The sequence below is a fragment of the Lontra canadensis genome, unplaced genomic scaffold, assembly GCF_010015895.1.
Source record: "Lontra canadensis isolate GAN:19392208 unplaced genomic scaffold, GSC_riverotter_1.0 scaffold22, whole genome shotgun sequence".
Taxonomy (NCBI): Eukaryota; Metazoa; Chordata; class Mammalia; order Carnivora; family Mustelidae; genus Lontra; species Lontra canadensis.
In genome coordinates, this window is record NW_022631016.1 from 24,242,788 (window position 1) to 24,266,245 (window position 23,458).

The 23,458-nt window shown below is 39.6% G+C and overlaps 1 protein-coding gene across 1 annotated transcript in view; it reads left to right on the forward strand.

Annotated features, from left to right (window-relative positions):
• The window catches only part of CDH6 (cadherin 6), a 119,376-nt gene that overhangs the window by 67,982 nt on the left and 27,936 nt on the right, over positions 1 to 23,458 (forward strand). Inside the window, exon 2 of the mRNA XM_032861916.1 lies at positions 1,194 to 1,550. Coding sequence (XP_032717807.1) covers positions 1,323 to 1,550 — 228 coding nt within the window. The 5' untranslated portion in view covers positions 1,194 to 1,322. The remainder of the gene's footprint in view (positions 1 to 1,193; positions 1,551 to 23,458) is intronic.

Consider the following 23,458-nt stretch of genomic DNA (forward strand, 5'->3'; position numbering starts at 1 on the left):
ATTTTTTTCCATACTGGATTGTACAAAGAAGAAGTAATTTGTTGTATTTTTTTTTCAAGAAATGTGGGAAAGTCTAGGATGGAGATATAGGTATGTGTTACCCTAATTACATGAAATAGTAAACCACATGGTAACATCTTCGTTAGACAATCTGGCCCAAGGATTTTTTTTTAATGTGAGGTTATGTTCTTGAAAATTAATATTTGTCCTGGAAAATTATTACACACAAGTATAATAGCTGACTTTTCTGGAGATCCCGTAGTCAACGGCATTTGCTGTGATACTGAGATGTATTTGATGCACCTGTGAAAATCACACAGAAATTGTGTGACCAATTTTTATATGTCTACTTGCCTGCTTATGATACAAGTAAACTTTAGAGATGAAAGCCCAGGATTTCCTAAGGAAATTTAAATAAAATTGCCCATTTCATTCCTGTCTTCTGTTATATATAAATTCTGTAGGTTGCTCATTCCCCCATCCTATTGTGTTATTAGGTCAGATGACAGGGCAAAAGCTTCCGGGTCAAGTTTGAGAAACTCTGTATTAAATGTAGGCTTGCATCACTGTTAGAAAATTTCACTTCAGAAACCAGTATGCTAGCATGCATTCGGAAGAGAAGACAACGTGTGGTCTTTTGCAACCGAACTTGACCCAGACCTGTCTCCCCCAACACATCTGTGAAGCCAAGAGTCTGAACAGATCTGCCTTGACAGGCGGATGCATCACAGGTACTCAGTATCTTCTAGCGAAACTTCAACACTATCCACTTTCAATCGAACTGAAAGTGTGTGTGATATTCTTTGCCTCCGACTTGTTCATGAGGATAAATATGCAAATGCAACCCGAAACACAGACTCGTTTCTTCTAACCAGATCTCAGCCCACATACTCGAGAGGAAAAAAGAGTAGTGAAATAATCCACTCTGGCATGTTGACCTACAGCAACGCAATGACTTAAAATAGGATTTTTAAGTGATAGAAAAAGAGAAGGGAAACAGCAGCTTCCGACTCGGCACATGCCTTCCACTTAGCATGTCTGAAAGAACATTTTCCTCATTTCAAAATTGATAGCCAACTTATTTTTGTTGTTTTGCTATTCAAATTTCTGTCCTCTTTTTCCAGAGCTTATTTGCTCTAACGCTGAATTTTAAGCATCTCTAAAAATGTTTGATATGTTATTATTCTTTCCAGATACCTTCTGAGAGCCAAGTGAAGAACATTAAGGAAGAAAGGAAGAATGATGCTGGAAACAGTGCCCTGAGAAAAGACACTTCACGGAGCAGGGTACCCACCACCCAGAAACCGGACTGAGTCATCAGAATGAGAACTTACCGGTACTTCTTGCTACTCTTTTGGGTTGGTCAGCCCTACCCAACTTTCTCAACACCCTTATCTAAGAGGACTAGTGGTTTCCCGGCAAAGAAAAGGGCCCTGGAGCTCTCTGGAAACAGCAAAAATGAGCTGAACCGTTCGAAAAGGAGTTGGATGTGGAATCAGTTCTTTCTCCTGGAGGAGTATACGGGATCCGATTATCAGTACGTGGGCAAGGTAGGATTCCACTGGGCGCTTTGACGTTCTGGTTTTAAAGCTGAAGAAATTACTTCTAATAAATAGACAGGGAGGATGTGAACTATTCCCCCAGTACAGTAAGAATTATTGCTTATCTGGTAAGACTTTTTTTTTTTTTTTCCACTTGAGTAGTTTCGGGACGAAGACTGTAGCAAGAAGTTGAGAAATGTTAGCAATGCAACGAAGAAAGAAATGCTTCTGTTGAGAAAGAAACACCCACAACCATCCACATAGGATTATCATAAATCCTTTAATTTTTACTTTAGCTTGAAAAGTGTGGTCCGGCTATTGTATAAAGTAGGATGTATTAAAAATAGGAATAGAGCGATTAAGCTGTAAGGGAAGGAAGGTTCCTTTTTTCTTATTCTGAAAGCAAACATTTTGAGCGTCAGTCCTTTGGCCAGGTTCAGATTAACTACTTCTTAACACGGCTCCCCAACCGTGCCATCCTTTCCGTGACCAAATGGAGCCCTTTGTCCTCAAAACCCACCACCTGCCTCCGATTTGGTTGCTGTACTGTTGCTGCTGCTGTGGGGTTTGTCTCGTCTCAAATAATGAGCAAGAGCCAGGCATTTCAAAAGCTTGTGATTTAATTGCAGCAAGGTTCACAAGAGAGAAAAATGGCTATTCAGGGGTGCTATTTCCAAATATCATCTGACCATTTTATTGAGTCTAGAAAGTAGAATGAGGAGGCATCACTTGTGATAGCCCTCAGAGATTACTGGAGCCGAGTCAGGGAAACAGCTCGGTTATACTGTCTTCATGCATTTCACTGAAATTTTATCATCAGTTACATTCTTGCTGCAGACGATCTGCATACTGCAACGATGGGGGAAAAAAATAGGGACACGGATTTGTACTTTGTAGGTTCTGTGTTTCAAAATATAGTATTGGTAAGAAGAGTAATTGTCACATACCCTTCATACAGAGAATGAACATAATGGAAATGATAAGATGTCTTTGTTTATGATTACAGCTATGATTTTGAAACGGCTACATCAGGATATCACGCAAGTAGCATAAATTTTGCAGATTCCAAGGGCTGCATGTTCACATTTCAATCTGTTACCAAATATCCCTAAATAAGAAGGTGTGAATATTCTCTTTAAGTATTAACCACTATAAATGAAGGAAAACCATCCATGGCTTGGGCTGAGGTAACCAGGCATTGTTCCAATGAATGAATTATTAATGTGGAATAAAGTAGGAGAGGAAGTATTCAGTGAAGGGGTGAACATCAACACTGATCCCCAAGGGGTTAGCCTTGTATCTGATGTGAAATCCACACGCTGTGTGACGGCTGAAGAAAGATAGTCCCCTTCTTTATACTTTACCCCATTTCCTTGTGAAATCTGACAAGCAGGAACTATATTCATAGAGCAATTGTTGTAAATAACGATAATCACCTTAAAATCCTTAAAACACTTTCTACAATGCAAATAACACTATTGTCATAGAAGATTAAATTGTTTTAAATGCTTTGTCTAAATAATTGAGCCCCCCCCCCGTTTTTTCCTTTCTGCTTTTTCTTCTAAAGTTGTGATGTCAGTTGATATCAAAACTACACGAGTTCTTAAAGAAAGGCTAGAATATTTCAGGATACTAGAAGCAGAAATAGATAAAACTGCACCAAAATCAGTTTTACCATGATGATTGTGAGAGGTAATATTGCCACGAGGAAAAGTTTCTCGAGCTGCCAGCTCAAGCAGATCTGAGGCTGCATCGATACCCTGCCATTCATGTGGCCGGGGCAGGTTGTTAACCTGCCCAGGCTTTTGTTTCTTCATCTAGAAAATGCAGGCAGCAATGCCAGGCTCATGGAGTGGCAGCCTCGTTAAAGTGAGACAAGAATTAGGGGCTGGCACATAGTAGGTGCATAAAGGTGTTCTTAATATGGGTGAGAACACCCATTGTATACGCTCTTAATAATAATCTATCTGTAATGCACTGAAGCAGAGTATTGATTTCTGTATCACTGCAGAAGTAAAAGGAGGTAATTACGGGATCTCTCAGTGGGTGGAAAATATAGAGGACGGTGGCAAAATCCCTTCCCAATCAGAGCTTCGATGTAACCAGTTGGAGGTAGATATTTTATTGGCAGCTAGATGTTTTTCCCTACCTCACCCCCACCTCCTTGAACGGGTGACACATAAAAGAGTATCTGTTGGAAAAAATAAATAAATAAGGCAAGGGCAATCATTGAAGTGGTCATGGTCCCCGCATGGCTATGACAGATGTGTAAAGAGGTGTTTTTGCTCTGTTAATAGGGCATGTCCCCAAATCTATCTTTGGCGTTATGTTTTATCAACATGAGAAAGGATTTGAGTGTAATGTGTTTTAACCACAATTAAAAATAGACCCAAAAAAAGTTTAAGTAAAAAAAAAAAAGTTTGTTGTTCATGTGGCAACAAGTGGGTCCACTTTTAAAAAGCTCTGGAACAAAACAGACACCTGATGCCGGGAAGTGGATTCACAAGGTTAAGAAACTTTTGGAAAAGGACAAGAAAAAACAAGATTAGACTGTAGCAGAGGTTCCAAAACATTCTTGGTTTACAGCGCCCTTCTTATCTCAAGAATTGTTTTCACAGTGCGCTTAGGATGCAAGAAATAGATCCAAACACCTTAATAGGTATTTATATTCTAAGTAGCTCTTTGAAAAAAAAAATACACAGCAATTAATAGAAAAAATATAGAAAAAAATAACCCCAGTTCCTTACTTACAGAATGTGGGCAGCTGCTGGGCACTGTACAACTTCTAAGATTGGACACTGCCCCTCGTTTCCTTTCCATATTGATTTTGCACTGTACTCAACACAAGTACTATGGGGACCCAGCTTTACAGACATATGACATCATCGAAAGGAGTGTAGCACCACCTACTGTTGAAACTGTGAACTACCCTGAGCTAGTAATTCACAAGGAGTCTGACAGAGCCCAAGTGTTTCAGTATTTCCCTTGAAATTTAAAAATGCTTCCTCGCACTGGGGTGGGCTCCCCAGGATGCCTCTGTATACACTCTGGAAAGCCCTGGACTGTAGCCGTGTGGGCACTTAAAGGTGTACAAAGGCCAACAGAACTTTAAAACGTGGGATTAGCCTAATTAAATAACAATTACTTTGAGTCTGTCCTTGGGGCCTGAAAGGAAAAAGATTGATCTGTACTTGGAAGGGACAGAAGCATTAACAGAAGAGAAGTCATGCCTCTGAGCAAGTAGCACTTAAAGTGGAAGAAAGAAGTTTTTACATTATAAGCATCTGTTTCTATTTTATTTGTGTTCACTGGTTTCCATGATTGGTGGTAAGTCTCTAGGGTTGACAGTGATGAAGGTGGAGTGAGGAAAATGTGAGAACGGGCGGGAGAAAAAGGGGCTGTCAGGTGTCAAAGGAGAAAAGAGGGAGGGTCACAGAGCAACCAAGAAGTAGCAGAAGACAGACTCCTGAGGCTAGGCTAACAATAAAGTGAAGAGACAAGAACACGCTTAAAACATGGAACACAAGCCAAGGCGACAAGACATCCCTCCTCTAGCCTTCTGAATGCTCCCCAGCATTTCACTGTGTCCTGCGGCAGTAAGATAAACGCAGAAACGTGAACTCAGCCGGGCGGAGGCTGGAAGAATACACTTCCTGTAAGAGTGGGGAAGGCCGATTCTACTGAAATATTGACAACCCAGACTCTGATTTATGAGAAAAGTCTCAGCACCTCTACTCACCTAAAAAGGGCAGTGGCAGGTCTGGGTAACAGGGAAGGAAGGAGTTGTCCTGTACTCGGTAAGAGCTTGTGGGCTTAAGAAACAGATCCACATACAGATGGTGGTTTTTCTAAAATGCCTGACCATCTGGGGCAACTTTTAGCTGATTTAGCATAGGCAGCACCTGTGTCCCTGGGCGCTTGTTGGAAATGCAGAATCTTGGGCCCTCCCTGAGATCTATGGAATCATACTCTGCATTTCAACGAGAGCCCCCAGTGAATTGTATGCATATTAACATCTGAAGAGTAGAGGCTTTTAAAAATGCCTTGGCCCTGGTCTCACCTCCCCAGAGAGTCTGTCTCAGTTAGTTTTTGATTATTGATGATTCTAATATGCGCTGGAATTTGAGAACCATGGCCTTGGCATCATATGACTGGCAGGGATTAGAACAAATCGTGGCATGTTCAGTGATGAAATGGGTGTCCAGGAAGTACTGCTGGAAACAGGAAGGAGAGGGGCCAGCTGGGCTTGGGGCTGAGCAGAGCTTCCCCAAGGAGGTGATAATGTTGGAAACACTCTTAAAGGAGCAGCAGGTGTGAGCTCACACCGCAGAGGGAGAATTAGCAGGACTTCCCAATTTATTAGATGCAGAGAAGTTCGAAGAGTCGGGGATTTCAAGATTGTACAGTCAGGAGAGTGGAAGTGTTGCTATTGCTGGCACAGGAAATGGAAAGATACATGTGTTCTTGTCAAGGGGGGACAGGAAGAGTATTTGATTTTACACGAAATCCACCCCGGTTATCTTTGGTTTCTGTAAACTTAATAGGAAAGTAAGGAGGAAGCGTCATCATCTCACATTTGCAGAAAACCCTTGCCAGCTTTGCATAATGTAGCAATTCCTTGGTGATGAATCATATATAATCTAAGATTAAGTTCAATAAGAAAAGAACAACACAGGTAAACGGAGATTAGATTTTGAAGACGGGCACTCATTAACACAAAGATGAATATATTTAAACCGCAGAACTTTTTGCAGTTTCAAGCAAAAGGTTTGCACATGATCATACAACAGCCCATAGCAACGATGATTTCCCTTGTCTCCTGCATTTTATCCTTTACAATGTTCTCTATGCTCTCCTTCCACACAATGTATACGTAAGACGAATCTCCATTAGAAGCCTTTGAGGTACTTCTATTTTTAGTAGCATACCAGGAGATCTGTTTTTATGAACGTGACAAACTGTGTATTTTCATAGATATTTTCTGATGTTACCTTTTTGGAAGTTGATGAGGGTTTTCTCTTGTGGAGTTTTCCCAAAAAACAGATACACTGTGCTTTTTTAAACATCACGAAAACTGGGGTTCTATTTGAGGCTCTAAACGTACAGGTCTTCCTAACACGCCTTTCTCTTGAGTCTTTAAAATTAATGTCTACCCAATTCAACAAAGCCACTCATCTCAGGATAATCAGCCAGTAATGTTTTAACGGCCCATAAAAATGAAAGTTGTCAGCCACACACACCTTTAAAATTAGGAATGAACAATTATTTGTTCCTATAATCACATGATCTGAATTCGGTACACATGAAGCAATATTATATTCACTCTGAAAGACCATTTAAAAGATGCTATTATTAAAATATTGCTTTCTTGTATTCCAATTTTTTTTTTTCTGAAAAGAACATAAGTTTAAGAGTAGAACCTCACGGTGCTAATTTGAAGGGGGATTCAGAGAGTCATTTAATCACTGTCACTTCAAACAGCAGCAGCAGATTAAAACATCAACATCGGGGGCGCCTGGGTGGCTCAGTGGGTTAAAGCCTCTGCCTTTGGCTCAGGTCATGATCTCAGGGTCCTGGGATGGAGCCCCACATCGGGCTCTCTGCTCAGCGGGGAGCCTGCTTCCTCCTCTCTCTGCCTGCCTCTCTGCCTACTTGTGATCTGTCAAATAAATAAATAAAAATCTTAAAACAAAACAACATCAACAACAACAAAAAAACCATCAACATCGTCACAACTAGCATGTCCTGAGCCCTACTCTGTTCCAGACACTCTGCTCAGTGCTTCAGGTGTCTTATCTCATTGGGTCCTCACAGCAACACTAATGCTGAGGTAAGATTTATAGCCCCGTTTTATAGATGAGTAAACCAAGGCTCAGAGCACTCAAATATTTCCGCCTTTTATCACTATGAACATTCCTTTTACTTTTTCTGGAATACATCAGTGATATTCAAAATAGTTATATGTGCGCATTTTAAAATTAGATATGCAATTAGCAGTCTTTTTGGTCATCATGATGAAAATGTGTCTTTGCTTTTTATTTCCCTTGATAACCTCTAAACTTTTATTCTGGTTCAAAGCCCTGCAATAATCTTTTCTCCCTGAGTCAGGACAAGCGCCTTGGGCACATCTTTCTTCTTCATCATTTAAATTTAACACTCAGCCATTTAACATTTTTATATTTCAGTTGGTTAGTATATTTAAGAGACCATGTACTGGCTGGTTGAATGTACCTTAAAAAAAAAAAAAAAAAAGAAGTTTTAAAAAGTAACTTCCCGACTGCCAGTATTGGCCGTAATCCTCATTATGTTTCCACTGCCTCCAACTGATTTCCCTTTTTTAATGGCAAAGGCTTCAGTTTGCTATTTGATGCTAAGAAGATGTCCCGTGTGACAGCAATTCCCTCAGTCTTCAACATTCCCTCTCTGCACAGTTGATCATGTGGAGAGCAGAACAGTTAGAAGGTCTGACCTTGGTCATAAACCCAAAGGCAACTGTTCGATTGCCCAGTCACAAAAGCAGAGTAAAATTTAGAAAGGCAAAGAAAAAGAAGGTCCCAATCCCAAATCCTCCAACTTCCATGTCATTATGTCTGTAGAATCCTATATCCTCCTGCTTGTAATGCAATTTGTTGAACAAAATGGAGGGATCAAGGTGAATAAAAGAAAGTTAAGGATTCAGATCCTTTTTGTTCACACTGATCTATATTACCTCCATGCTCCACAAACTGAACAGTTCTAGAGGTTGTTGGAAAGTTATAGACACTCTGCATGTTCATTATAACAAATCCCCTCCCATCTCTACTATAGACATTGCTAAGTATTTATTTACTGATTACCTTAACTTGTTTGTACTATTATTAAACAATATAGATGCTTGGTTTGCAGAATGTTTTTGGTTTTTGTCATATTATGGGTCCACCATAGGAGATGGCAATATAAATATGCAAAATGCCAACATTCCAATTAACATTTCTTTTCATATCAAAATCCTTAATTATCGTCATCCTTAATTAATTGAATAATCCTTAATTATCAAATAAACTTTATTCCAAAAATCAGATAAATATCCCTGACTTATTGGTAATCAACAGTCAAAAGTTACTTAAACCACTGATTTTTTTAATCTCCATTGATTTGAATGACAGTAATTTAAATATGAGAAGCCAAGAATATATTGTCACCAGAATTATAAGTTTAACTTTAAGAAGGCCTTATCTCTCCCATCAAAATGAAAAGATGTCTTCCTTATGCTCTACCCCCTTTTATCAAAAATAAACAAGTTTTTTTGGTAGGAGTTCTCCCTTAGATAACCTTCAACAAATCTGACATTATGTTTAGATGTTAATGTGTCACCGGAATCAAAAGTAGGCATCTTCTGTTGTGTAGATGTAGGCTGCTGGTAGCAAATTCCACCTTCCGCTTATGTTGTCAATTATTACAATGACCATGTAATATAATCCTCGTGAGCATGCTAAGTATATCAGTATTCTTCACAAACCTATCTTTCCATCTGGAATTAAAGAAGAGATTGAAAGAAAGTACAGAACTCCCCTAAGACAAAGAGATTTTTTTTCTTATTGCTCTTTTGAGAAATAAGTAGAAGGAATAGATATTGTCAAAGGTGAAGGTGAGGAATCAAATTTGAAATTACGTGACCTGGAATAGAGAAAAGCAGCATGCCACAGTATTTCACCAGGAAAATAGTTACAGTTTCTTCCAGTTTTCCATTCACGGAGAATACATACACACACACACACAAGAAAAGAGAGGCATCTTAAAAGATTAAAATGTATAGATGTGTGAAATATATGAATAAACATTTGAGGTGAATTGGTATGTTTCAGAAGACCCAAAGGCAGTAATGGGGCATAACAAAAAGCTTGAAGTATCAGTCTGAATGTGGGATTTAATGGTGACTAGAGGACACTGAGATTGGAGTTAAGAAGGCAATTGAAGACGTTATCTCAGCTAAGACATTTTTGAATAGATCTGGAGAGAAAATGCTTTTCATTCATTCGACAATTATGCACTGGAGAGTGTTCAAGTTAATAGCCAAGGAGGCTGCGTATGTCTGCGCCCCAGCTACACTGTGACCACCTGCATAATATTGGGCAAGTTATTTAACCTTCCTGCCCCCCATTTCTTCCACTGTTACATGAGGGAGTAAGAAAGTTACTGAGGTGAGGATTTAATAAATTAATACACAGAAAGGGCTGAGAACAGGGTCTGGCATATCATACTCACAAAGGGAAGACCATCTAAGAAGGGAAGGCACCTTGCAATCAGGTGTGCCCTCAAAGAACGGGAACGGCGAAGGGAAGGAAGAACCAAAGGTGCCCTCGGGATTATTCCCCGAATGTTCAGTCTCCTTCCGTGAAGTCAAGTATGATGGACCATAAGACGGTGCCAAGCAGCTAAGGCAGCTGCAGATGTGACTCATAACGGCAATTCAGAGAACTACGCATATATAAAAATATGGTCTTCCTCGTTATCCCGGCCAAACTAAAAATAAAATGTGCACTACTCTTCACGTTATTTGATGATCCTGGTAGATTTTGTAGATCCTTCTATTAAGGCTACTTACTATCTCATTTTAAAACATCATCACGTTACACCACAATTTGGAGTTAATATTATTTAAATGGCTGTGAAATGTTAAGGGTCTAATTAGGTCCCATCATTTTTCTCAATATAAACTTGAATGCATCCAACAATGCAAAAAATTACTATTGCACTTAGGGTATACTCATGTTTTAAGTTGGAGTAACCATATTAAGTTGTTAGGTTGGAATTAATATCATAATCTCCTTATATTATTGAACCAAAGTTTTACTGAGGGAAAAATCATTCTTGACTTAATTTCTTACCCTGAATGCTTCACCTTTTAAAGAGTGAAATAATTAATTCTTTGTTTAAAGTTCAACTTTGACCTTTCATATTGAGCAGTGTTCTATATTGGGTCCCAGGGCTCCTTTTTCAATTAGTACTTAGATATTGAATTTGAATCTTTTCACATACTCATATCCTTGTAAACTCTGCAGGACCCTAGAGTACATGTTTTATTCATCTATGTATCCTTAAAAGTGCTTGGCACAGATATGCACCTTGGAAATAGCCAAATATTACTTGAATTAAGCTGCAATGACTAAAGAGATAAAAACCTGCCATGTATCTAGAAGTGTTTCCCAGTTTATTGGTGTGCATAGTTTGATATGGATATCGCTGATAGTGCTTTGTGTCATTGGGTTGACAAGTGAACATCTAAAGTCTTTAAAGTTCAAGGATATATTAGGTAGTAAACATATAAACCAAATTTATGATGTCTTTCCATGGAAGCTACCTCTGGAAATTTCACATCAAGATGACACAAATATTTTATGGTACAATAGGAAAAAGCTCAAGCTACCTTAGTGCAAACCAGAGAAACTGAAGACAATACAGTTGTATGTGCATAAACAAGAAAGATAAAAAGAGAACATACAGGAAATAATATCATATTGTAAAAGTTCGTTCCTTTAGGACTTTTACAAATGAAAACCAGACAACATTTATGGTCTCAGTTTAAGGAAGTTTGAAGCAAAATGGGGAAAAGTAAGAGCTGGCCAATAGAAAGAATATTTTTCTTAAAATTCCTAGGAAGCTACATTGTGTAGACAATTCAAGTGTGTGGTAAAAAAGAAATCATTTAAGACCTGAAAATGTTGATTGCCATGATTCACACACAAAAAAAATCAACTATGGAGAAAAATGTGATGATACAGGGAGAGAAAAATTCTATATAATGACTAATTCTTTTCTTTATCAAGTATATAGTCTCCCAATCAACATATTTTGAGTTCTCAGGGGGAAAATAATCATTTCTGGAAAATAATCTCATCTTAACTCTTTCTACCATTTATATACAAGTACAATTCAGAAGAGAAACAGAAAAGAGGAGATGCCAAAAAATTCTGCTTTAACGTAGAGTTGAGCAAAATTTTAGCATGCTTTATTGTTTTCTTTCCACGAATTGTAAAGCATAAGACTCTGGCCCATTTCCTTACTTAATCTATAGTCTAGAGCTTCTTCTCCTGCCCCCTCCACCCCCAATAAGGGTAACTACCCCCTGAAAAGCAAACTTCCCCTTTAGAAATCAAGCAAGGCAGAATGGACTAAAAAAAATTACCTTCTTATTCTATTGTAGCTATTTTCATCCACTTTTATTGAGAAATAATTGACATACATCACTACGTAAGTTTAAGGTGTAAAGTATGATGGTCTAATTTACATATATTGTGAAATGATTATTGCTACATTAGGTTCGGCTAGCATCCACCTTCTCATACGATACAATAAAAAGGAAGAAAAAATTCTCTGTAATGAGATAATTTATATCTTTTTTTAACATTTTATTTTAAGATTTTATTTACTTATTTGTCAGAGTGAGAGGGAGAGAGCACAGCAAGGGAAACAGCACGCAGTAGGAGAAGCAGACTCCCTGCTGAACAAGGAGCCCGATGCAGGGCTCCATCCCAGGACCCTGAGATCACGACCTGAGCAGAAGGCAGATGCTGAGCTGACTGAGCCACCCAGGCATCTTGAGACAATTTATATCTTGAGTACTCTATCCATCTTCCCAACTATGGTTATTATGTAAAAAGAATAAAAAGGGAGGAGCTATTTACCTTGTGCAAAAGCTCTGATGTTGGTGATCACTGACTCACCTGCCTCTTAAAGGAAAATGCTTTTAAAACAAAATCAAGAAAATTAAGTGACTTGGTCAAACTTAAGTGGCATTATTTTATTCCATTTTCTCTCCCTTTCAACAGTCTAGGCATCACTTACTAGAGTTTTAAAATGATAATGCCACAGTTGGAACTTTACTACAATGGCAAACCATCAGGTAATTTCTAAGGAAAGGGAGGGTGCAGGATGGGGAGAGACAGAATAGAAAATACAACACAAAAGAAATTACTCCCTGGCAAGCAAAGGTACTCCAGATAATTTGTAATGAGATAAAGAGCAATGGTAATGTTTTCTTACACTTCTACCAGGTGCTACGATTTATGAAGCGCTCTTGCAAGCAAGTGTTCCTTGAATGACCGCACAAGCACACCTCCATTTGAGCAGGACTAAATCCTTTTGGGTGTGAGAAAACAGTCCCAGAGGGGTTAAGAGACCACTGTCACTACGTGCAAGTGACAAAGCTGGAGCCAAAGTCCAGCTTTTTTGAGGTATCTGAGTCTAATACTCTTGCCTTATACCACATTATTAAGATATTAGAGTAGTAGAAAGTATTTTAGACATGGTGGGCAAATGAAACCATAGCATAAAGGCTTAGGAGTTAGAGCTCTAGAAGAGTCCTCCAATTCATGCATTAACTTACTATGAGAACATTTTCCCCAGCCTGGCCATTTAGATCATTCACATTTCTTTTCACTGAGGTTGTTTCATTGGTCGCTTAAAGGAAGGGAGGAAGGGAGGAAGGAAGGAAAGAAGGAAGGGGGAGGGGAAGAAAAGAAAAAAGAAAAGGGAACTGTTCAAATCCGAAACTTAGAAACTGGTTCCCAAGTGAAAAAACTAATAAATGAATGAGCTCATAATATTCTCTCCCAGGATCACTCATCAGAACTTAAAAGAGTAGGCTACAGAATTCCCTTTGGTCATCGTTTATTGAATACACATAGGATGCTCGAGATTTAAGAATTTAAGAATTTGAACAAGAAACAGTCCCTCTCTCAAGGAAACTACTTGTTTTATAAAAATATAACTTTAACTTTTTAGATCCTAAGAGTCAATATAAGAATATTATAGCCAATATATTTCTTACTTCTGAAGAAAAATCCATTTTGGGAAAAGCCCATTAGCTAGTGAGAAATATTTTTTTAAAAATTTCTGCCATTTCAGTAATCCTGTCTCAAAGGTCTGCATTCATCTGTTAATATTTCCTTCCAAAGTGTATGTGTCAGAGTGAGAGGGAAATAAGAGAGGGGAGCACAGGGAGCATGTGTGTAGGTATGTGTGGGCATGTGTCCTTAGATCTGGCAATTACTAAAGAGATCACACCATAAGGCAAAAAGGTAAGATTGTTACTGGTGAGTTACGGCGCCTTATTAAATCAACTTTTGACTGGGTATCTGGCTCTCAGCTTGATTTACCACTGGCTTTTTGAAAATGAAAATGTTAGACTAAGCAGGAGCTGAGACTAATGTCGTAGTCTGCCAAAGACCTTGGACTTCCAGAGTCAAGCTAAAGGCAGTAAACAATGCCTTTTGGGGGAAATAACTTCATGCAGTGAATAAACCAAAAGGCAGTTGTTTAATTGATAAATCCCAAATGAATAATAACATCTATTACAGTTTGTATCATTTGTGCCAATAGAATTTACAAATAACTTAGCCTGGGGTCTGATGTAATAAATACAATGAATCCAGAAATGTTCGTAATCATTGTGGGGCGTGCTGTTTGGCTGTATGCTCTGGTGTGAATTAGTATAGACATTGGAGTTCAGCAGATCTTGGTATCCTTCCTCGCCATGCCCTAAACTTTGGGTAAGTTACCTAACCTCCCCGACCTTAGTTTCTCCAGAAACAAACAAACAAACAAACAAACGGAGAAAATAAAGGTTAGCTCCTGGAGTCATGAGAATTAACTGATGTAACACATAACACTTTCTTGCGGTACGTGACACACAGTGAGTGCTGGTCAAAGGTGTGTTCTACACTCTTTCCTGGGATTCTTGAGGGACCGCATTCAGTTTGGGTCTACCTTGAATTCTAAAGATAAAGAACTACCCTGCCTTGTTTTCTACAGTTGCTGAAACAAATCACCACACACTTAGTGGCTTAAAAGAGTACAAACTTATTATCTGACAATTCTGGAGGTCAGAAGTCTGAAATGGGTTTTACTGGGCTAAAATCAAGGTGCCTACAAGATGTCCTTTTGGAGGCTATAGGAAAAAATCCGTTTCCTTGACCTTTTGGGCTTCTAGAGGTTGCCTGTGTTCCTTGGTTCAGAGTCTTCTCCTTCTTCAAAGTCAGCAGCCCATTTTTTTCAAATCTCTGTCTCTCTGTCTCTCTGTCTCTCTCTCTCTCTCACACACACACACACTGACCTCTATGCATCATCACATCTCCATCTGACTCCCACTCTCCCCTCTTTCCCTTATAAGGACCCTGGTGATTACATTAGACTTGCCTGGGTAACCTAGAGTCATCTCCCTGTCTAAAAACCTTTATCTTCATCACATCTGTAAAATCCTTTTTGCCAGGAAATGTAACTTCCTCACTAGTTCCAGAAATTAGGATGTAGGCATCTTTGGGAGAGCTATTATTCTGCCTACCACAACTATTATAGCACAGAAGTTTTGTTCATTTTATAGTTACTCTGGTACTCCTGACATTAAATTCAAGGTATTGCGTGTAAAAGATAAATGTCAAGGGAATTAATAAATTTCTTCTGAGTTTAGATTTAAAATTCTTTTGCTTTTAGCACTTTGTCAGAAGTTCTCCTCCACATAACACAAGGTCTGTTTCAATGGTTATTAAATCTAACAAAAGATAAAAGATTGAATTGAGTGGGGTTATGTGGAATCTCTGCAAATGCAGAATCTGTATGGTATTATTTGAATGTATTTTAAAAGTTACAAGGTACACAAATGAGAAAAAAAATGGAAGCGTAGAAAGATGATAGACTACAGACAGATGGATATATAGATAGACAGACAGAATTCAATCAGTGGTTCTCAATAGAGGCATTTAGTCCCCCAGTGGACATTTGACAACATCTGAAGACACTTTTTGGTTGTCATAACTTGAAAAGTCCTATAGGTATCTAGTGGGTAGGGGCCAGAAATGCTGCTAAATATTCTATAGTGCATAAGATAGGTCCCACTATAAAGAGTTACTCAGCCCAAAATGTCAGTAGTGCAGAGGTTGAAAATCCTGAATTAGATAGATCTTTGTAATTCAGCACTTGAAATATTGTTTGGGGTGGGTGCCCGGGTGGCTCAGTTGGTTAAGCATCCTAACTGTTGATTTTGGCTCAGGGTCATGATCTCAGGGCTCAGGGTCGTGAGATCAAGCCCTGACTCGGGCTCCACACTGAATGGGGAGCCTGCTTCTTTCGCTCTGTTCCTCTCTCTCTGCACCCCCCCAAAATAAGTTAATTAATTAATTAATTAAAATACGGTTTGGTACAGAGTAATCCTTAAATGGATGTTCATAGGCCTGAACGTAAACACTCAGAGATAATATTTATGTTATGGTTAACAGAATACTGACTCAAATGATGCTCTTGCTGGTGGTACAATGCTAAGAAATTACTTAACTCTTACCTTGCCTCAGTTTCCTCATCTTTTAAGAGGAAATATGAAGAGTTTCTTGATGAGTAACAATTTATATAATCTATGTAATGAGGTCAGCACATTTCCTGTTCCATAGAGTAAGCTTAATAGATGTCTCCCATTATTTTTTTCCCAAATCCCAGTCAGACCAGTTGCCAAATTGATGAATCGTATAGGAGAATGCTTTAAAGATAAAGTATTTCCACTGTTATAGAAATCAATCAAATTATTTATACTGAATAGGAGAATATAATTTTTCAGGTCATCATGGAAGGCAACATAGTATACTTGAAAAAGAACGTGGGATATGTGGGCAGCTTGATCCTAAGTTTTGTTAGAGGAAAAGAGATTTTCTAGATTCTTTTTGAGCCCATTTAATGTATTAAGAGATGGTCTACCCAACTAGAACAAAACTCACAAATTCCATTTATATATATAGTCACCAAAAATTATCGGTGCCAGGCTCCGGGCTGCGGGTCATGTTTCCACTCCCATAGTCTAATTGACTTTATAGTAGGATTTGGCTCTTCCTCCCACTGAAATCTGTTTGGTGGGGAATTCCTAAAACCAAGGGAGGATTTCACAGTCCCGGCCATTAAACACAGAAACGCAGAGTCCTGTGTGTGTGTGAAGTCCTTTCTACGACCTTGAGATTACATATCTGAAGGCCCTGGGGGAAGAGTGGCAAGTTTGTGGGTTAAAGGTGAAAGTAGACTGGTTTTTGTCCATTTCCTTTTGAGGCAACCATGTGGTGAAGGGACAGCCCCTTTTTGCTCCCAGGAGACCTCCCGGGCTTCTCCAGGGCAAGAAAGGGGTGGCTGATGCCATAGATGGTACCTATCAAAGACAAAGCTACCCTGTAGCCAGGACCACAGGAGCCAAGGGCAATGGAAGAGTCAGAGGCAGATGTCACGGGGGTTTCTGATGACAATGAGGCAGGCAGGATGGAGCTATGCAGCTTTGATCTTGGAGAACAGAGATCATGTTTCCACCTGCCAAAAAGCACAGATGCCACTGAGGAAAGTAGCGGATGACAGATCTTGTCTAGAAACCAGTGGGCTAGAGGGCAAGACAAGGACTGCCCTTAACTCCAAAGCCCCCAAATTTCCCTCTAACACAGGCCATGTGAGTCTCTTCTCTTTATATACCCAGATGGTATGTTAGACTGGGTCAGGGGCAAAGGGAGAAAGCGGAAGCCAGAAAGACTGAGATTTATCTAAATGAGTTATCTAAAGAGACTCTGTTATTGAATCAGGTAGACGTTATTGGATTGCATTAAATTATTGACTCGATGTGCAACCTAATATTGAGTTCCTAATACTCAATGGGATTAGAGCTTAAGGGATAAACTATTAAAAAAAAAAATAAGGAAGTTGCATCTTCCCTTGCACATCTGAGTGCAGTGAGCACAAATACGTGGCCAGCAACTCAAGGGAAGGCGTGTTTCTATTTTAGATGACTTTATTGCTTTTATTACCCCAGGCACATTCTCAAAGCCTCCTCGGATTTTCTCCCACACTGAGTCTGGAAACCGTGCTACGTGCTCATGCTGAATGCTCAGTCATTTTTCTCCCATCAGTAATGCTACCTTCTCCAGGAAGTCTTCATAAACCTTCATAAAGGGCTGATATATTCCCTGACTCCTCCTTTGTGCCATTTACAAGTACCTTTTATGCCATTCTCTGGCTTTTTATTTACCTTATTATTCCTAATACTTAATAAGAGTACTCAAGTGTCTAATTTCTGCTTTTATTCTGAGTCAGTTCTTCCAAGCCTAAACTGCAAGTTTGCAGATGGCAAGTGTGGTGTTTTTGTAATTCACTGTCTCATGCAGCTCTCCAGGCCCATACATGTTTTTCAATGGTCTTAGTTCATAAAGTTAAATTAGTTTTATTATGGAACAATGTTTCTGTGAAATGGAGTATTTTCCATTCATCATCTATTAGTTTTGGCAACAGAAGGATATTTGAAATATAGCTCAATAAATCTTGAAGCTTCTTCACCATTAACAGGTGACTTCTGTCCCAAGACTCAGTGGACATACAATGGTTAATGTACTTGCTGGATTTCTAATTTGTCTATTCTCTTCAATAAACTCAATAAAGTTGGCTTTATTATTGTATTAGGATTTTTATTGGTTATTAAAGAAGTGTTTTTAGATCTGAGGCAATAACTTGGATTCCTCCCTCAGACTGCTCAGATTAGATCATGTGCCTAATGTTTGGTTGTGACTGCCAAGTGATCTGGAACCTTCAGGAATGTAGAATCTTGGTATGTAGAGTTATACTAAAATCAAGTGAGACAGGAGATGGAGGACACTAAGATTTATTGATTGCTTTCTATGTGTCAAAAACCTTCACTGATTATTGATTATTTTGTCCAATTTTATCTTTACAACACTCATTCATTCATTCTTTAAAATCATTCATTATTGAGGACCTATAATGGGCCGGTATGTCAGATGCTGAGAAAACAGAAATGAACCAGACAGTTTGGGTACTTTCCTTCATGAAACTTCCAGTGTAGCTATTTGCTGAGTGAAACGTGGAAATAAGTCATCAAAGAGATAGACTCCGCCAATGGCTAAGTGGGGAATAAATCAAGATGTATAGCAGAGGAATCTAACTTAGACTAATCGCTTACTTAGGGAAGGCTTTCCTGAGGAGATAGAGGGTACGCAGACCTGATATATGAGTGGGATCACCCGGGTGAAAGTTGTTCAGAAGGACTTTATGCCAAGGGGACCATATTCAGGGAGGGTGAGATATGAAAGAGACTAATGCATCCTTTAGAAACTATATTAAGCAGAGTATGCTGAAATAAGGAGTATCAGGGAGAGAGTGGAAGCTGAGGAGGCTAGCAAGGGGGCAGAGACCACAGTGGACTTTGGAGGTCACGTTAAGGAGTGAAGATGGGCACTTTTATCCTGAGAGTAAAGAGAAAACCCTGCAGGATTTAATTAGAAGAGAAATGGCATACTCAGAGGTGGTATTATTACTGTTTAAGTCGGGCTAGTTACAACAAGGAAGATAGACTGAGAGGAAGCAAGACAGGGTGTGTTTTAGGAGAGCCTCATTGCAACAGACCAGGGAGAAATGGCAGGGACTTGGACCGGGGTGGTGGAAAGGAAAACAAGTAGGTGAGTCGAGATAGATGTAAGAGGTAGAACTGACAGGAGGTTGGTGTCTTAATGAAGTGGATGATGGAGGCAGAGGGGAGGATCTAGGATGACTTTGGTGGCCTTCACAGAGACGGGACATACAGAAGAGGAGCAGGTTTGGAGAGAAGGTGATGGAGTCAATTTAGAAGTCCTGAGTGTAAGCTGTCCAAGAGACTCACCTGGAAATCAAATGCATCTTTGACTCTGGATCTTGAGAAAATGGTCTGCCCTGGGGTCATCTATAGATTTGAGCATCAAGGGCACAGAGGTAATATTCGAATACAGGAAAATAGAGGATGATCTCATCAGGGGAGAACATGAGAAATGAGGAAAGACAAGGACCTAAGACATTGGCCTAAGGGTGACCAACTTTTAAGGGACAAGTAGAGGAGAAATAACTGGCAAAGTCAATTATTCTGAGTTCTATCTTAGAGACGACAGAATGAAACTAAGCTAATCTAATTAATTTAGTTAATTAGCAGGAAAGTCAGAATTCAGACCCAAATCTTTCCACCTTCTGAATACTTCATGTTTATGATGTGAGGATGATTTATTGAAGCATTTCTCTGAGTTAGGCCTCCTGTGAGGCATTTTACATTCGTTATTTTATTAATTTTCAGAGCAATGTCCTCATAAACTCAGTATGGTTGTTATTCCTATCATAGAGATGAGAAAACTGAGACATGGAGAAATTAACTAAGGTCCCCAAAGTTACAGCTGGTAGCTAGCAAGCATTTCCATCCATCTCTCTCTCTCTCTTTTAAGATCTTATATTTTTTAAGTGATCTCAACACCCAACATGGGGCTCAAACTTACAACTCTGAGGTCAAGAGTCTCATGCTCTATCAACTGAGCCAGGTATCCCATGCCCATTTCTTTCTCTTACCCTAGTCCGTGTTTTTAACTATTGTGATTGTACTAGTTAAGGCAGTGGTTCTCACACTTGAACACTCATCAGAATTACCTAGAGGACTTCTTAAAACACAGATTACTGGGGGCTCCTGGTTGGCTCAGTCAGTTAAGTGCCTGCCCTTGGCTCAAGTCATGATCCCAGGTCCTGGGATTGAGCCCTACATCCAGCTCCCTGCTCAGCAGGGAGTCCACTTCTCCCTCTCCCTCTGCTGCTCTTCCTGCTCATTCTCTATCTCAAACAAATAAATAATATGTTAAAAACAAACAAACCCAAATATTGGGATTGCTGGAAGGGCCCCCCCCCTTGAGGTTATGATTATGAAGGTGGAAAGGGCCTGAGAATTTGCCCCATCTCTAACTAGTTCCAGCAACGTGCCCCAATAATGTGCTGCCATCAGCGTTTTCACTTGTGAAGCAATCATCAGGTATAAATTAGTTAACTTATACTAGATCATTAGCATTCAAATACTGCATATTAAAATATACAACATAAAATTTTATTGAAAGATATTTTTATTTACCTGGCCCTGTAATCGCAAAACAGAATCTACTTTTAATTCCTGCCATGTACTTCAAGCAAGGTTGAGTGTCTTCCTTGTACAAAGTCTACCCAGCAAGCTCTTCACAACCTTCACAATATTACGTATCATGCATTGTAGATATAGATATAGATATAGATATAGATATATAGATAGATCTATTTCAGTGAAGCTTCAGTTTGTCCTAACTTGACTATAGCCTTATTTTCTTAATTTAAAATAATATTCAATCTAGTTAACAAAATTGTGTTCTCTCTCTCTCTCTCTGCTGTCACTCCAGTTTCTCCAGTTCAGTCCCATTCAGACACCTTTTCACAACTGTTCTTGGACTGCCCTATGCTATATCTGATTGTCATCCTTTACCTTTCACAAATGGCCACATAGCCGTGGCACTACACTCTATAAGCATATTCACCATAATCTAATTTTTTTTTAACCTCAGCAAAAAATCCCATAACCCCTTTCGGGCCGTTGTGGGTCGTCCCCCAGGTGTGTCATGGAGGTAAACTTTGGTTTAGACTCTGTTTCCTGTCTCAGGGATGCATATGCTTAGAAGACTCAGTTTGATCACTGACTCAGTGACTCAGTGACACACAGGTAATGGGCGGCATCAGCTCGTCTCATAAACCACTAAAAATCAGCACGATTAGTGTTATACCTTTGAAGTGGAGTCCAAATCCAGTTGAGAGCTGGGACGTAGAGGCGGTAAAAACAGCCTGGCACTGCTCTGGCATGACCCTCCGCAGGGCTGTGTCTGCAACCCCAAATCCCCGTATTTATTTTTCAATGTGTTGCACTTAGAAATAACAATAAATCAACAGAAAAGCAAAGACCACCAGCTCCTTCTGAAACAAAACGCTACAGGTACAGTAGTAAAAAGTCCTGCCAGCCCCGGATGAGATGTGACTTTCTGAGGAAAGTGGATAATTTTTACTTGATGGTGAATCGTTAAAAGTGAGCCAGATGATTAAACTTAATGGAACAGCCACATTAAACTGAAATTAGTAAAAACATGCCTCGGGCAGCCTGCAACCTTTTATTTGTTGTTGTTTAACTTCTGCCTTTTACAGTGGCCATGATGAATGACATCACAAAAGAAAAAATCCAATTAAAATCTAAGTGCTCAATAAACCCCTAATGTCTGGTTGCCACCGCCACTTTCTCTAGCACTCATGTCTTCTGTTTCCTCTTTTCCCCAAGAAGACAGAAAAGAACTGGCCCCAGGGGAGTTCGGCAGAAGGAGAAAGAACACACAAAGGCTTCTGGAGGTTTCTGCTCTCCTCACTCTCTCAGACACAGGCACTGCACTTCGAGGGGGATGAGGTTAAATTGTTTTATTATCAGACAACGCCTGGGTAAAGAGATGCATTTTCCCACTAGTTTTCAAATACTGATAAATCAGAATAGGGATCTGGAGAGCAATCCTGTTCATACTCTTAGTTGGTGTCTCCACTGCCCTTTCATACCGTCTCGGGTGTTTGTTCTATAAGTCATCGGAATGGTCTCTCCTGACAGCTAAAAATAAGTTTCTGATTACTTTTACCTGAATAAATCTTGTGGCCAGATGTGGTATTCACCTACTAAGTGTGCAACAATTACATGTTGAGAGTGATGAGAGAACCAGCCGAGGGAAGTCTACAATCTAGCGGGAGGCAGAATATCATTCATCACGTGGAAAGACAGCACTTGCCACCCAGTAGAAGAATACTTGCTTTTGATGACAGATTTTGCCTTAGAGATACCATGTGTTTATAAAATTGGGTTTTCAAAGTCCTTACAACAAAGTTCTCAAAGTCAAAATAAGAGTCAGAACACGCTTATTATGAATGGGGAGCTAACAGGAATCGTATCTTAAAATGTGCTTTTACTACATACTTACATAGGAGTTAATATAGTGTTTGTACATGGTCTCTAACTAGATCTTCCTGATAGCCTTGTCCTGTACTTCTATTATCCTCATTTTATTGATAAGGATCTTGGCTCAGGGAGGTTAATTGACTCTGCTATGATCTGACACGTGTGAAGGAGACCGAATGAACACAGCTCCTATTTGGGACTCTGGTGCTGTGCCCCCCACCCTCTGCCAGGTTTGCTAACCATGGTTGCCCGGAAGCCAGATCCAATGGGCAGGGATGTTGGTTTCATTACTCATGAGTTAATGAAATCTCTTTTTAAGAGCTCTCTTCAGTCATTAGAATTTGACAATGGAGAGTTAAACTTTCCCCAGTGGCTCTTTCTGTGTAATCACGGTTTCAACATTTCCTTAGCATATCACATTACACAAATCATGGAGTCCTCTTTTGTTTTACATTTCTTACTGAGTTCATCTCACTTCTAAGCAATTCCCTCCCTGTTCCCATTTATCTTCCATTATTTCTGCCAAATTGCTTTCAAGGCTACTAATTGTACGAATAATATTCTCTTCCTCAAACTCTGCTTTTTTTTTTTTTTTAAGATTTTATTTATTTATTTGACAGACAGAGATCACAAGTAGGCAGAGAGGCAGGCAGAGAGAGAGGAAAGGAAGCAGGCTCCCTGTTGAGCAGAGAGCCCGATGCGGGACTCGATCCCAGGACCCTGAGATCATGACCTGAGCCGAAGGCAGCGGCTTAACCCACTGAGCCACCCAGGCGCCCTCAAACTCTGCTTTTAACTAGCATTAGCTGTGTGGCGTTGGACACCGTTTCCCGATCTCTAAATAAACAGGGAGGTTGCACCAAAGAATCTATAGGGCCTTTTCTTGTGCTCAAGTTCTAAGCTTCTGACTATCACACAAGGTGTACAGTTTTGAAAACACTACATAAACCGGAGCCTCGGTTTTCTTGACTCAGTGATGATGGATTCAGTTAGCTCATGGTCCCCAAAGTGTGTTTCTTGGAAAACTGTCCTCGGGAATTCCCACATCCAGAAAGGATTCTTCACACAAGAAAGTTCAGGGAAGTTAGAGTTAATAAAATCAAGTAGTTTTGAACTGTAGGCATTC